At 34.7% G+C, this 12,948-nt stretch overlaps 1 protein-coding gene across 2 annotated transcripts; it reads right to left on the reverse strand.

The window, feature by feature from the left end:
• Positions 1 to 848: 848 nt before the first annotated feature.
• Positions 849 to 8,111, reverse strand: LOC129229963 (U24-ctenitoxin-Pn1a-like). Of its 2 annotated transcripts, none has more exons than XM_054864346.1 (3): positions 7,960 to 8,111; positions 3,220 to 3,536; positions 849 to 1,021 (listed from the first exon to the last, which is right to left on the reverse strand). In XM_054864346.1, the coding sequence occupies exons 2-3, from the start codon at positions 3,497 to 3,499 to the stop codon at positions 885 to 887; spliced, it is 417 nt and encodes a 138-aa protein (XP_054720321.1). In that variant the 5' UTR covers positions 3,500 to 3,536; positions 7,960 to 8,111; the 3' UTR covers positions 849 to 884. The 2 variants fall into 2 exon arrangements, with proteins under 2 accessions (XP_054720321.1, XP_054720320.1); XM_054864345.1 differs by lacking the exon at positions 7,960 to 8,111 and adding an exon at positions 3,630 to 3,790.
• Between the last annotated feature and the right edge of the window lie 4,837 nt (positions 8,112 to 12,948).

The following is a 12,948-nucleotide window of genomic DNA, read 5'->3' on the forward strand; positions in this document are numbered from 1 at the left end:
AGAACTACCTAAAAATCTGAAGCAGCTTGAAAAAAAACTCACACACACACAATTAAGTTCCCCCTCTCCAAAACAGATATTCCTCAAAACGGGAAGAAAATATTCAAAGGTTAATTAATTGACAAAGTTGCTTATGATTTTCAAAGATCACATATGCCAGTAATTAAATTCCAATATATGCTATTCAATTTACGACATTCAATGCCAAAGGCCTAAGTATATTTATTACATTTTGTAGATATGTTTTTCTGACAATTAAATAGGAATATTCAAGTTAAACAGTCTTAGTCATTTTACACATTCTGAGCCTACCCATCAGTTTTCAATAATTGTAATCTCGTTTCTTGAAATAAAATTCAAAAAAAAAAAAAGTTAAGCAAAAAAAAAGTATAGTAAAAAGGCGTTTTTTCAATAGTTTAAAAAAGTTTTGGATGGGGTTTGAACCCTATAAACCTCCATCCCCCCCCACATATGGCCCTGATTCTACGCTACTTTTAGCTCACAAAACTTTTTTTATGAAAGAGTAAAAGGCGTTTCCAATTGAAATTCAACTTTTCTGCATATTGTACTTTGTGTATGGTCCTTTATCAAAATATTGCATCTGAATTTTAGAGAAGACTTTAATCCATGCTGATTGCTACCTGTTTCTTTTATTAAATTTGTAGTCTCTGCCCCCCCCCCCTCCCATGGCAGTAAAATCTTGCTAAGTGACTGATATTTGTTATTGCTCTTGAAGAACAAGTTCAAGTTTAGACCCCGCTTTAATTCACCCGATTCTAAAGTTGTTTTTTTTTTCTGAAAATTTGAGCAGTTTGATACCCATAATAAATCCAACAACGACACATTTGAAAAAAAATGTTTTATTGCAGCTTTAGTGTTACTTCTCAACAATCATTGAGACTCTTGTTTACTTTGTTTCCGTGCTCATCCACACACCAGCAGTATCCAACGCTACCGTGACATTGCGTGCGACTGTATGTGCCATCTTCTTCACATTGGGGATGGTAGTTGCCGATTAGATCTGTTGAAATAAGAGAGAAAAATCTTTTTGAAAGTTCCTAGGTACAAACTAACTTTCAAACTGTAAAAAATATTTGTGTGTAGTCTGGAGTGGAGGAAATACAATTCAGCTGTTGGAAATTAATCTATTGGAATCAGAGCATGATTTAAATATTTAGAGGCCCTAAGTCAAACATTTTTTTAACGCTCTCCATAGTTGTTTGCACAATCAATCAAGGAAAAACCAGGATTGCTGTAGTACACAACAATTTGCTAAAAATACTTGTAAGGATGTAGGGTACAGAATACAGAGCCAGATGGAAGTAAAGGTGAAAGCCCCCCCCCCCCTTTTTAGATAATAGACTATAACTAAAAATTGTTAGTCATTTGGGGTTTGAGGCCAATAGAAATTGCGGGGCCCTAGACCACGGCCTAGTTGGCCTGCCTGCACACCATGACTGGAATGGGAGATGATGTGCCTGGTCCAAATACTATGTGTAAAATCGGTCAACGGGAAAATCATTACTTCAAACTCTTTTAATACATGCTAACCTTGTTTGGGGTCTTCTTTAAGGTTGTTAATTTCAGGACTTATTGGAGGGCTTTGGACAGTAATAGTCTGCTTAATACATTTGCACGGGTGTGACTATTTTGCGTATATCGTTCATTTAGAAGAAGAGTGCTGCAGTACGAAATTTTAATTTTCTTCCTTTTTTTTTTTCGCTTAAAGGGCTTCAAATGACGTTATCTTTGGAAAATAATTAGATTTTTTTTTTGTTCTAATTTTCACTGGAGAGCTCAGCAAAATTTACTTTTCGTACAGCAAATTTTCTGAAGAGTTAAACTTCTAACGCTTCTCCTGTAAAATTTCATTTCTTTGTATTGTGGCACTCTTCCTTCCAAATGAGCAATATATTTACACTATATTCTGGGTATTTTAAACTCTGTCTATTAAAAGAACTATTATGTGTAATAATAGGAAATATCAACCAGTGGCAGATTTACTAGGGGGCGACCGCCCCCTCCGTAACCGTCATTTTCCGAAAACAATAATATGAAATTGAAGAAATTACTACTATTTTAATCAAGTAAATTCTACAAATTTGCTTTAAATTAGTTTTAGACAGTAGTATACAACTTAAATTCAAAAAATAGAATATCAGAACTGTTTGAACAAAACTTGTCCCTGAGTCGGGAAAAATGAACGCATGCAAAATAAAAAGACTAAAACTCATTATTCATGAATGGGTAAATCAATTTAAACAACTTTTAACAATTTATGTATCATTAACACATTGGAATAATAGACAGACTTTTTATATGGGTCAAAAAATTAGAATAATATATTCATTCAATGTAAATTTTAAAAAGTAGCGATTATATTTGCATGCCTGTTACCCTTAACCGAAGTAAACGAGGTAGAAAATTTGTAACACCTGGCAGAGATGAACCCAAATTAAATTGTCGAAAATAATTGATGCTTCTTACGTCCATAAGTGTAGGGTAGATTGTATAGTTATCTTATTCGCATCAACTACGCTTGGACGGTTGCATAAACTGCAGTTTTAAATGCGGATCTACGAAGTTATACCAAAGATAAAACGTGCACAACTCTCCTGGAGCAAAGAGAAGCTTAAACAGGGGCAACAAGGTTGGAAAAGTATTATATTCAGTGATAAATCTTTTTTTTTTTTTGAAATATCTGTGAACAAAAAAAGTGTTTGACGTTTAAAAAGAAAAGCGTATGCGAAACCTTGTGCAAGACATTCTCTCCCCTTTGACCATCCTTCTTGGTTTGCGGGTGCATGAGGGCTGCTGGAATTGGGCTTAAAAATAAAACAACGCGTGACTTCTGCTGTTTATCAATAATACTGCATGATACTTCATCTGAGGCACAGCAGTTACACATTTAGTAACACATTTTATCTTTCAGCAAGATTCTTCTCCATGTCACATCTCTAAATCGACTCATAGATTTTAAACAGAAAGAGGAATTTGGTGGTGATGTGTGAACAATGTGAACACTCGTACTTAGTATCAAATGGTAAATTGGAGTTAAATTGGAAAATTTGAGTGAGAAATCCCCCCCCCCCCCCCAATTCGAGGTACCCTAATGCACTTGAGTCAGCAACTGTTCCATTCAAATGCATGACTTATTCCTTTTGTTTCAGTTTCAAGCAAGTCAATGAATATGTCTTTTTATAAACTGATAGTACTTACGCCTGGAGACTGCTTCGTCACGGTGGACGATGCATCCACATGATTTGAGTTTACGTGATGGCTCCGTGATGTGACTTCCATCCTTCCTCCAGCACATGCAGAAGGGGGAACCCTGGAAACACTGCAAAGGTTTGTAGTCTCCATTCTCATCACATTCGGGCACCAGCTTGACTTTGGTGTTAGATTGCTGTTCTCGCTGACGGTGTTCTTCGCATTCTGTCAAAGCCAGAGCGATTCCAGCCAAGCAGAACGTGACGACTAAAATACAGAAGCTCCTCATAATTGCAGGGTTACAAGACCTTCGGTTAACAATAATCCTAGAGAAGACAAGACTTCCTTCACATTTTGAATAGAAAATTATAGGAGTACCAACTGAGGTTATGATTAAAAAGGATAATTAAAAGTGTTACAAGCAAGCATCAAACTCGTTACAGCATCCATTGGCTGCAGCTTCATCTTTGTTTGAGGAATCACCAGTCTGGAATAGCTGAAACAGACAGGTGCGGGTCCAGTTTCTGGTTTTGAAGGAGGCCATCATTAAAATGTTACCACAGAAACTGAGGAATTCGTAAATGTAATTATTCAAATCCAAATTGTGGGCCATTTATCAAAATTTACAGTCCCCCGAATGCAGTTTTAGTTTATCTTTGGATCCTTTCAGAGGACAATGACCTCCCCTCCCCTTCTCCCTGGGTCCGCGCTTGGTAACAAGGCTGGAGGTAGTAAACCTCTCGTACAAGCTGAGACTACCTTAGCACGGTAGCTAAATATATTTAACGATCCAGAGAAGGATCTGTTAAATCTTTCTTTTGGCGATGAAAATATCTCCAGGTGTATGGCAAACCCTGATTTAAAACTAAAATAATCTTAGTTCAGATTTAGAAAGAAATCGCTAATCCTGATACTAGCAAGAACCATTTATAGTTACAATTCACTCTGTAGACCGAAATGTTTTAATTTATGTTTTTTGTTACGTTAATGATAGTTGGTCTTTTTTTTTTTTTTTTTTTTTGAGATTCGACTACAATTTAAATTTAAGAAGAATGTAGTATTGCGAGAAAACCTGTCAAGATTGGACAATCTTATTGCTTAAAGGTCCGGTAACACTTTTTAAAACTATTTATATTTTATCTTTAAATTAGAGAATAAAGTTTTAAAATTGTTCATCTCTTCCTGATTTGGTGAGATTTTGGTGTATATATATTTATTTTCTGCTTTAGTCAAGGTATTTACTTACAATTACTTCTTTTCAATATTTTGTCTCCAAAGCCACATTTTATTTTAAGTTTTAATTCATCAAATCCTCTATTTCATTCTTTTAATTTCAGTTTTCGAGTTCCGTTTGTGATTCTCTAAGCATTGCGATTGATTAAATCTCTGACAATTTAATCAGTGACCACTCTACTAAAAAACTAATTTTTGTGTGCACACACTGTATAATTTCCTTAGTATGTTTTCGAGCGGAGTCATAGCACAAACTACGTCATTGAAATTTTTAGGGCATTTTTCCCTTGGGGGGTCTATATAGTACTTGAGAGTAATGTGTCATCTCTTTCGGGATGAGTGGGCACCGCTATTAACTTATCGAAGTTCGTGGAATAAACGATAATTTCTTGCTCGCGTACGCATGTTGCACGCAACCGTTTCCTTTTCTTTTGATTCTATGAATACAATGACAAACTTAGGTTTAAAGAATTGGAAATACTACGCTATAAAAAAAATGTATGGAAGGTACACACATCGAAAAACTTATTTACCACTCTGTACTCTATATCTCTGAGTTTCCAAGTTATTGAAGTACGTATCTAGATTTTGGTTGCTCCGGTTCCTCCAGCATTTTGCTGGGTTCATCTTTTCCTTCCTTTTTTTAAACTATCGAATAAAGCAGTACTATATTTCATCATTAAATCTAAGAAATAGTAGATTGTTCATTTAGCATTATTTCTGTTGACGAAAATGCAGATAAAAACTTCAAATCTGAAGTTTTATGAAAGCGTTCGACGCATTCATTATTGCAGGGTTCTCAAACTGGGGCCGCAAGAATTGGAGAGGGGTGGCGCGAAGTATCTGGCTTTAGTGGCAATTCCCTCCAGAACTTGGAAGTCTTATTAAAGAAGCATATTACTAATATAGCAGTAACTGTGCCTTTACTGGAGAATGAAACTGTACAAGTTTTGTTTCCTAAATGTTCAAAACATGAAACTTTCGCAATGCGGCAGATACCAGGTGTTAATACCAGTTCTTCTATCACTCGCTGTAACATGTCACGATCAATGGTCGTACATTTTCCAACAAGATGGAGCACCTCCACTATCTGACAGCCGTTTCCCATTTTCTCAATAACGAGCGTCCTAGTTTGGATTTGACGATGTTTTGATGGCGACAATCACCTTCTTTCGTCGTCACCGTGCTCTTTGGACCTAACTCCAAGCGATTTTTTTTAAATTTTTTTTTTTTATTGTGAGATTGTGAGTTCAAGGGTCACGGGTTTTGCAAGTTTCAGATTTTGCAAGTTTCACGGGTTTTGCAAGATCAATCTTTGAAAATGCGGTTGCAACAGCATTTTCTAAGATTGATCGTGACATTTTACAGCGAGTGAAACAAGAATAGACTTTAGACGATATCTGCCGCAATACTAAAGATCCATACATCGGCAATTTCGCAATTAAAGTTGTGCAGTTTTGTTCTCCAATTAAGGGTAGCGTTGTTGCTGTATTTGTAATATATTTGTTTCAACAATGCTTCCAAACCTCGGAACGAATTTTGATACAGTGGTGGTAAAAAAATTGCATCCTCCGCGCCGCAAATGATAGGAATATCATCCCGACTGAATTCAACATACAGTCAAGCATCCTGTATCCCAGATGATTTGGGGATGTATTTCTGATCAAGGAGTTGGTGAGCTTCACTTTGTGCAAGGAACAGTAAACGCTCAGGTCTATATTGGCATTTTGGAGGAGAAATTGCTTCCTATTATCCGGGATCACCTTACTTCAGTTCCAAACGTCATTTTCCAGGATGATTCTGCTCCGTTCCATAGGGCAAAACTGGTAAGTAACAATTTAAAAACCCCAGCCATTAGACTCAAATTGACATGGGTTTAAGTAATGTTTTTTTCTCTAAACTCACACGCAGGTTCAGAAATGGAAAAATGAGCATGTGGTCAGCAGTTTGCCGTGGCCCGGAAACAACCCCGATCTACGTAAACAATTATCAGATTCCTGCTGTTAAATGTTTATTTCATAAGTTTTGCAGAATTTCACATACATTCATCGTTAATCGGTCGACAGAAACTTCTCACATAATCCCATTGTTGTGAAAGTGCGAGGGTGATGCATTTTTTTTACCAGCACTGTGTTTGTATGTATATAGTAGAGATAGACTGGGGTGCCGCGAAAAAACTTTAATTCTTTAAAGGGTGCCGCGAGTCGGAAAAGTTTGAGAACCCCTGCTATATTGTTTTTAGTTTACTAATAATGTTGTTACACTTTATCTCAATTCCGTAACTTATGTTATTTCCCTCCATAAATCTACTTAAGTAACTCTTTTGACAGACAATTTGCTCCTTTTTTTTTTTTTTTTTACAGTCTCTTCTTGATGCTAAATCACTAAGGTAAGAACTAATTGGGAGAAAATCAGGAAAACTTTTCCCCGTCAAAATGTATCACGCAACTACAATAAATAAATAAATAAATAAATAAAAAAGTCTAAATAATAATTGACAAAGTAACGATTTAAAAGAATCGAAAGAGGTGTGAAAAAGTATAAGATGCTAGTTTTGTACTGCTAGATTCTTTTAAAATTTTAATAGTTTCTGCGAAATAACTCCAACAGGGGGAGGGTGCCCATTGCCTCAAGACAGATGACGCCAGGGCCCAGAGAGCCAAGGTGGGCCCCTTGTCAGTTATGAAGCCGGGCCCCTCCCGCCTCCCTAAAAAAGGGGGGGAGGAAAAAGGAGGTAAAGGAAGAGAAAAAGAGGAAAAGAAGAAGGGAAAAAAGGGGGAGGGGTTGAAAAAAAAATCAAAACCGCTAACTAGAAAACAATTAACTGAATTTTGAAAGCCACAACAGTAAATACTTAATTTTTACTTAATCCTTACGCTTTCTCTTATTCGGAGTCCCCCCCCCCCTTTTTTTCCTTTTTTTTTCCTTTCCTTCTTTTCTTTCTTTCTTTCCTTCTTTTTTTTTTTTTTTTTGACCATGTTGCCCCTCCCCTCTCTATCTAAAAAAACGAAAAAAAAAACCCTAAAGCACGTGTATTGTAAAAATTTCAATGGCGCATCCTTTGTTAAAAAAAAAAAATTATAACAAAAATTTTAATGGCGTCATGACTCACGCTAAGCAACCCTGGATTCAGAGTATCCCATCCTAGAGTTCTTATTAAGAGTATTATAATGAGATCTCTACTGATATAAGATCTCTTTATAAGATGTCAGTGGATATAAGATTTCTTTATAAGATGTCTATGTATATAGGATCTCTTTATAAGATGTCTATGGAGTATCCGAATATCTGCATTAAAACAATTCTATAATTTGTATCCATTTGGAAAAAATTGCATTGCAAAAGAACTGTCAATTTAATATTAAGTAATAAATTTTCATAAGAGATTCACTAAACACTTATACATGCCAAGGGTCTTATTTAAATTTGCTCTAAATTTAGATCAATAACCAAAAACTGAGACTTTTTACCAACATTCAGTGAGAGAAATAAATAAGAAATCTTCCGCATACATACCTTCAGGTGGTTGAAAATTCGAAAAGGAAAGATTAATGGAGGAGGTGCTTTTTTAAAGTCGATCAGTTATCTCTTTTTAAGCCCCCTTTGCTCTTTCACGCAAGATATCCAGCGAAGTATCACTTCCCAAAACAGCTGCGATCAAAGGGAGACATTTTTTAATCACTACTGCTAGAGATTATAGAATGTTCATGAATGTATTTGTAAGTTTTTACACTTGTCGAGTGCAGCTGTGCTCTATCAAAACAGAAAAGCTTGGAGTGGAGTGTGTCTACTGTCTATTCGTTTCTACAGCGTGTGTTTCCGTTCAATCTGCTAGAGACCTCCATTTTCGCAAATGTTAGTCCAAGACGCATGATTCCAACTGCAAAAATGGTTAAAATATGGTTCAAGTTAAGAAATTGAAAATTCGAAGCGAAAAAGAAAACTTGTGAAAAAATACGAAATCAAACATTTTATACGGACTCTAGGTCCCTCAACTTACATTTAAGGAAACAACTCCATTAAAAATTATTCCAGCACAAAAAATTTGAAACATTTGCGATCAAAGCTCATTGCAGATATTCGAGTTTAAAACTCAGGGACTGTGCAGAATAGGAGTTTGGAACTTATCGCAGGTTTCAGGAGAATGATTACAGGTTGTCGAAGTTAAAAAAAAAAAAAAAAAAAAAAAATTCTTGTTGCAATTGAAAAATGAATATAAATGTTATGCTATGGTACGAAAAAAGCTCATGCATTTTGAAAGAACGTACTCTATGCAAAAATATAATTTAAAACTATTATTAGTTGATATAAAGGTATTTTTAAGTGGTGTAAGTCACAAAACGCTGCGTTTCACACCTCGATGAATATTGGTTTTCTATTCGCATTGTTTTTTCATGCCTTTAATTTTCTTAAATGTAATTTAGAGGACTTGGAATTATATAAAACGTCGGAGTTCGCATCTTTCCGATATTTTGATCAATTTCGCAATTGGAATAATGCATTTAGCACTAACGGTTGTGAAAATAGAGGTTCTGCCTCGCATGTTAAACGGGGTCACTGGGTCATTCTGTATAGTGAGAAGGCAGGCCGTACCCGCAGACCCCCGCGGGGGGGGGGGGAGTACAACCCTCCATTTTTAAAATCTTGACTCTAGTTTTAGCATTTAGAAATATGTTTCTAATATTTTGGTAAAAATGTGGGAAAAAATATGTTAAGGTGAATTCCAGCGGTAACGGAAGGACAGTTTTACAAAAAAAAAAAAAAAATCGATTCATTTCTGTCTGTGAGCATATCAAAATACATATTTTCCCAAAAACTGATGCATAAACTTTTATACACATCACAGTAAGTTGCTAAAAAAGCCAAACCCAAGAATTTTTTGTTAGTAACTTTTTTTTAAAATCAAATTTAAAGAACTGTAACGGAAGGACATTTTTGCGACATGATTTTCACGCTATCATGCTCTTCCCAAAAGTTCAGCCAAACTATAAAAGGGAAAATTCTGTAAAAATTAGGGCACATACGGGAGTGTTTAATCATTACAATTTCACCTTTAAGTTTTAAAAAGTAATTATTTTAAGCATATGAATTATGTATTTGTTAAGGGCAACGGAAGGACAAGAAGTCCATAACAGTTAAACTTGGTGAAATTCAACTTACAAACGTTTATTCAACTAATACAGCAGTTTGAAACAATGATATCTAATGCCTGAGCTATCTGTTACAATTCTGAATTCTTTAAATACTCAATAATTTTATCATAATCCATAGAACATTCATCTTTCTTCTCAGCAAACGCGAAGATCATTCCCACATTATTACGCATTTTCAAGCAAGATACTTCTATTTCTTCTTCTATATGAAGTACCTGTACAACATTGCTCTTTGTTAATTTCTTTCCCTCCCATTCAACTAGCAAAACTTGTCCAAACGTTAATGAATCCTTTGGCATTTTCTTATGATTTGGTGTTCTTGATTCAGCTGTATCTTCATTTTCAACATTATTTATTGACTTTCAAAGTCAGTGCACTTAGAAGTGAAATCTCCTTCAATTTGTTGAAGTACTTACTATATTCAATAACATAACTTGTTACAGGAATCAAATAGCGAATATTTTGTGTGTCAGGATGAGAATGGATATTTTTGGATCCTTTTTTCTCCATCTTTTTGAAAGTTGATCTCGAATTCTCGAACAATTCTCAAATTTGTGTGCTTAATAGATGAATCATTTTGACCATTGCCGGAAATATCAAGTTCTGTGTATGTGTGTGACCGATTTTTGGTGATTACCTGTATGCGTATTTAGGACTCCAATTTCGAAAAGCTTTCAAAAGAACAATCCCTTATCATCATTAAAGACCGTCATAAATTTTGTTTTTAAGGCTCGATTTAAAAACAATTTCTGCGGCAGAGCCCTGAATTTCTTTCTTCAATCCCATTATCGAAAATCATCTACAATAGAGTTTCTAGAAGCTCAATTTCAAAAAACTGCCTGTGAACGGCCTACAATCACGTTTTTAATACTTCAATTTCAAACATAACCGACGACAATCCACAGTTGCGTTTTTATCATAATAACATTAAAATTCTATTAACATTTTAATAACTCGTAAAACAAATTGAAAAATCTGAAGTAGCGTTAAAAATTCTGTAGCCTTGCAAAATAATTTTCTAAATAAAGGATTCAACATTAAAACTGCCATTAAAATTTACCAAACACATAAAATGGATTCTTAGGAATTTACATTGAAATGTAGCATGAATATCTAACAAAATTAAACATTAAAAGTTGTATTTAAGATTACATTCAAGTTTGAAATATTCTGTCAAATAAATAGCAAACGCGAGTGAGTACATTAAAAGTTCAAGTAAAACTGAAACTGGTCTACTAAATAAATTGAACCCTATCAAAAGATTCATACAGTATACCGAATACCGCTATTTCGAGCTATTTTGATATTTCGAAATACCGGTATTTGCTGAGGTAAAATACCAGTATTTTCGGTATTAGTTGAAAGTAATAAATAGTTTTAATTAAGGAATTTTCAATTTCACTTATTAAAAATCTACTTATATATTTTAAATGTGCATTTCTTTTTCTATGATACAGAGCCAAAATCAATATGTAAAAATTTGGCTTCAAAATCACGAACTAATATAATATCATGAACCAAAAATTGCGGAAAGATTCCAAAATGATATTTTCATTACTAGATGGTGAGATAATCGCATTTTTGTGCACCATGTTTTTATTTATTATTATTATCATTTTATTTATTTATTTTTTTAATTTTCCTGGTCATTCACCTTCCCTTTTGTGAAAGTTAATTCCGAGGGTAATTTATTCCAACCATCAATTGTAGCAATACTTTATGGTATTTTCTTTAAAAACAGTCTCAATTGTACTGAGTTTTGGCAAAAAACTTTTCCTTGTTTGTAAAACATATGGAAATTTGTTGTCGCCGGTATTGGTTTGTTGTCTCTTTTTATACTTGGCATGATAATATTTAGAAGCAAGAAAAAATTTAGCACCCTGAAAATTTGCATAGAGGTTAAGCATAATTCTTTGAAACATATTTTTCAGATAATTACATACTTGTAATTGTAAAGAATTTTGAAAAGAACGTGAAAGCGAATAAGAGAAACTAACAAGATTAAATTTAATCAAATTTAACGTTCATTTCAAACCAAAGGGCTATGAATAAAAATCAAACACAAAACTCTCCTGCTCACGAGAAAATAATGTTAATATTCCAAAAATATGATCTCTCGGAAAGAAATTACAGCTAGCTATAGATTAAGATAAAATAATAATAATAATACGCACAATACAAAAGAAACACACACACACAAAAGGATTTATCCAAAAAATAATACGCAAGAGACCAAATTATTTGAAGATGAAAGACTTCTAGACAATTAGAGAAGGTGTATCGCGCATTGATAACAGTATCACCGACCTGCGTAAATTCAGAAAGAGTAGGGGAAGCTGTTGTACCCACGGACGGTTGTACCTACGGACGTTGGTCGGGAAATTCCAGGTATCATCGAGAGAGATCTTATTTGGGATTCAATGTGTATGTCACAGCTCTCTCCAGTACCCCAAGAAGTTTTAACGCCATCAAACGAACATTTAAGATTCTATCACATTTTTTTCGTTTTAGTAGGATCTAAATAAAAAAACATGAGCAATTTCTTTTTTTTTCATCCGTCATGGATTTTATTATTCATTTTTGTTTTAGGTATCATGATTCCCTATATTTTGAAGGATTTGTTTCAGATTTTTAATGTTGTAAAACTGTGGTACTGTCGATGTGACTGGCTTGCAAAATCAAAATGGTGTACCTTTGTACCCAAGGACACATAACCATGTGTACCCATGGACGGCAATTTTTAGTCTGCTTGGGTCACACGTGAGTCTTCTTACAATGAGAAATACCTCAAAATGGTGCCTTGTCATCAACGTCCGAAATTTGCTTTCAACAATGATGATGAATTTTGAAGTAGGGCTTGAAGATAGTGTTAAAGTAATTCCCACCTGTTGTAGGATCTACAGACCGTCGTTTTTGGCGCGAATTCGTAAAAGGGGGGTGGAGCAATGGGACGTTTTTCGAGTTACGCGTGCTTGCTATTCCTCAGGAAGTTACTGGCGGAATCAAACAAAATTTGGTCCTTATGTTGGTATTAACAGGAACAGGTGCTGATTCAATTTTGGTGTCAATAACTCGAACGGGGGTTGAGCTATAGAACGTTTTTTGTCGTCAATTGTGACTGCTGTATCTCAAGAAATAATGAACGGAATGAAAGAAAAATTTATCGGCAAGTAGCCCTTAGTGGGTATAAGAACTGATTTTATTTTTGTGTCAACAGCTAAAAAGGGGGTAGCGCAATCACCCGTTCTTTTTTTCCATTTTGAGTGCCCTATCTCAAGAAGTAATGCTACGTTCTGGTTGAAATTTGGAATATATGTGAATCCATATGTAAACAGGCTTTGGTTCTATTTTG

The sequence above is a fragment of the Uloborus diversus genome, chromosome 9, assembly GCF_026930045.1.
Source record: "Uloborus diversus isolate 005 chromosome 9, Udiv.v.3.1, whole genome shotgun sequence".
Taxonomy (NCBI): domain Eukaryota; kingdom Metazoa; phylum Arthropoda; class Arachnida; order Araneae; family Uloboridae; genus Uloborus; species Uloborus diversus.

What these genes read in the sequence shown, in the direction of transcription:
- LOC129229963 (XM_054864345.1), bottom strand. Translation starts at nt 3,757, where the DNA reads ATGATGGCCTCCTTCAAAACCAGAAACTGGACCCGCACCTGTCTGTTT. An exon ending in AACGAGTTTGATGCTTGCTT is followed by an intron (nt 3,537 to 3,629) that starts GTAACACTTTTA and finishes TGTCTTCTCTAG; the next exon opens with GATTATTGTTAACCGAAGGT. An exon ending in TGACGAAGCAGTCTCCAGGC is followed by an intron (nt 1,022 to 3,219) that starts GTAAGTACTATC and finishes TTATTTCAACAG; the next exon opens with ATCTAATCGGCAACTACCAT.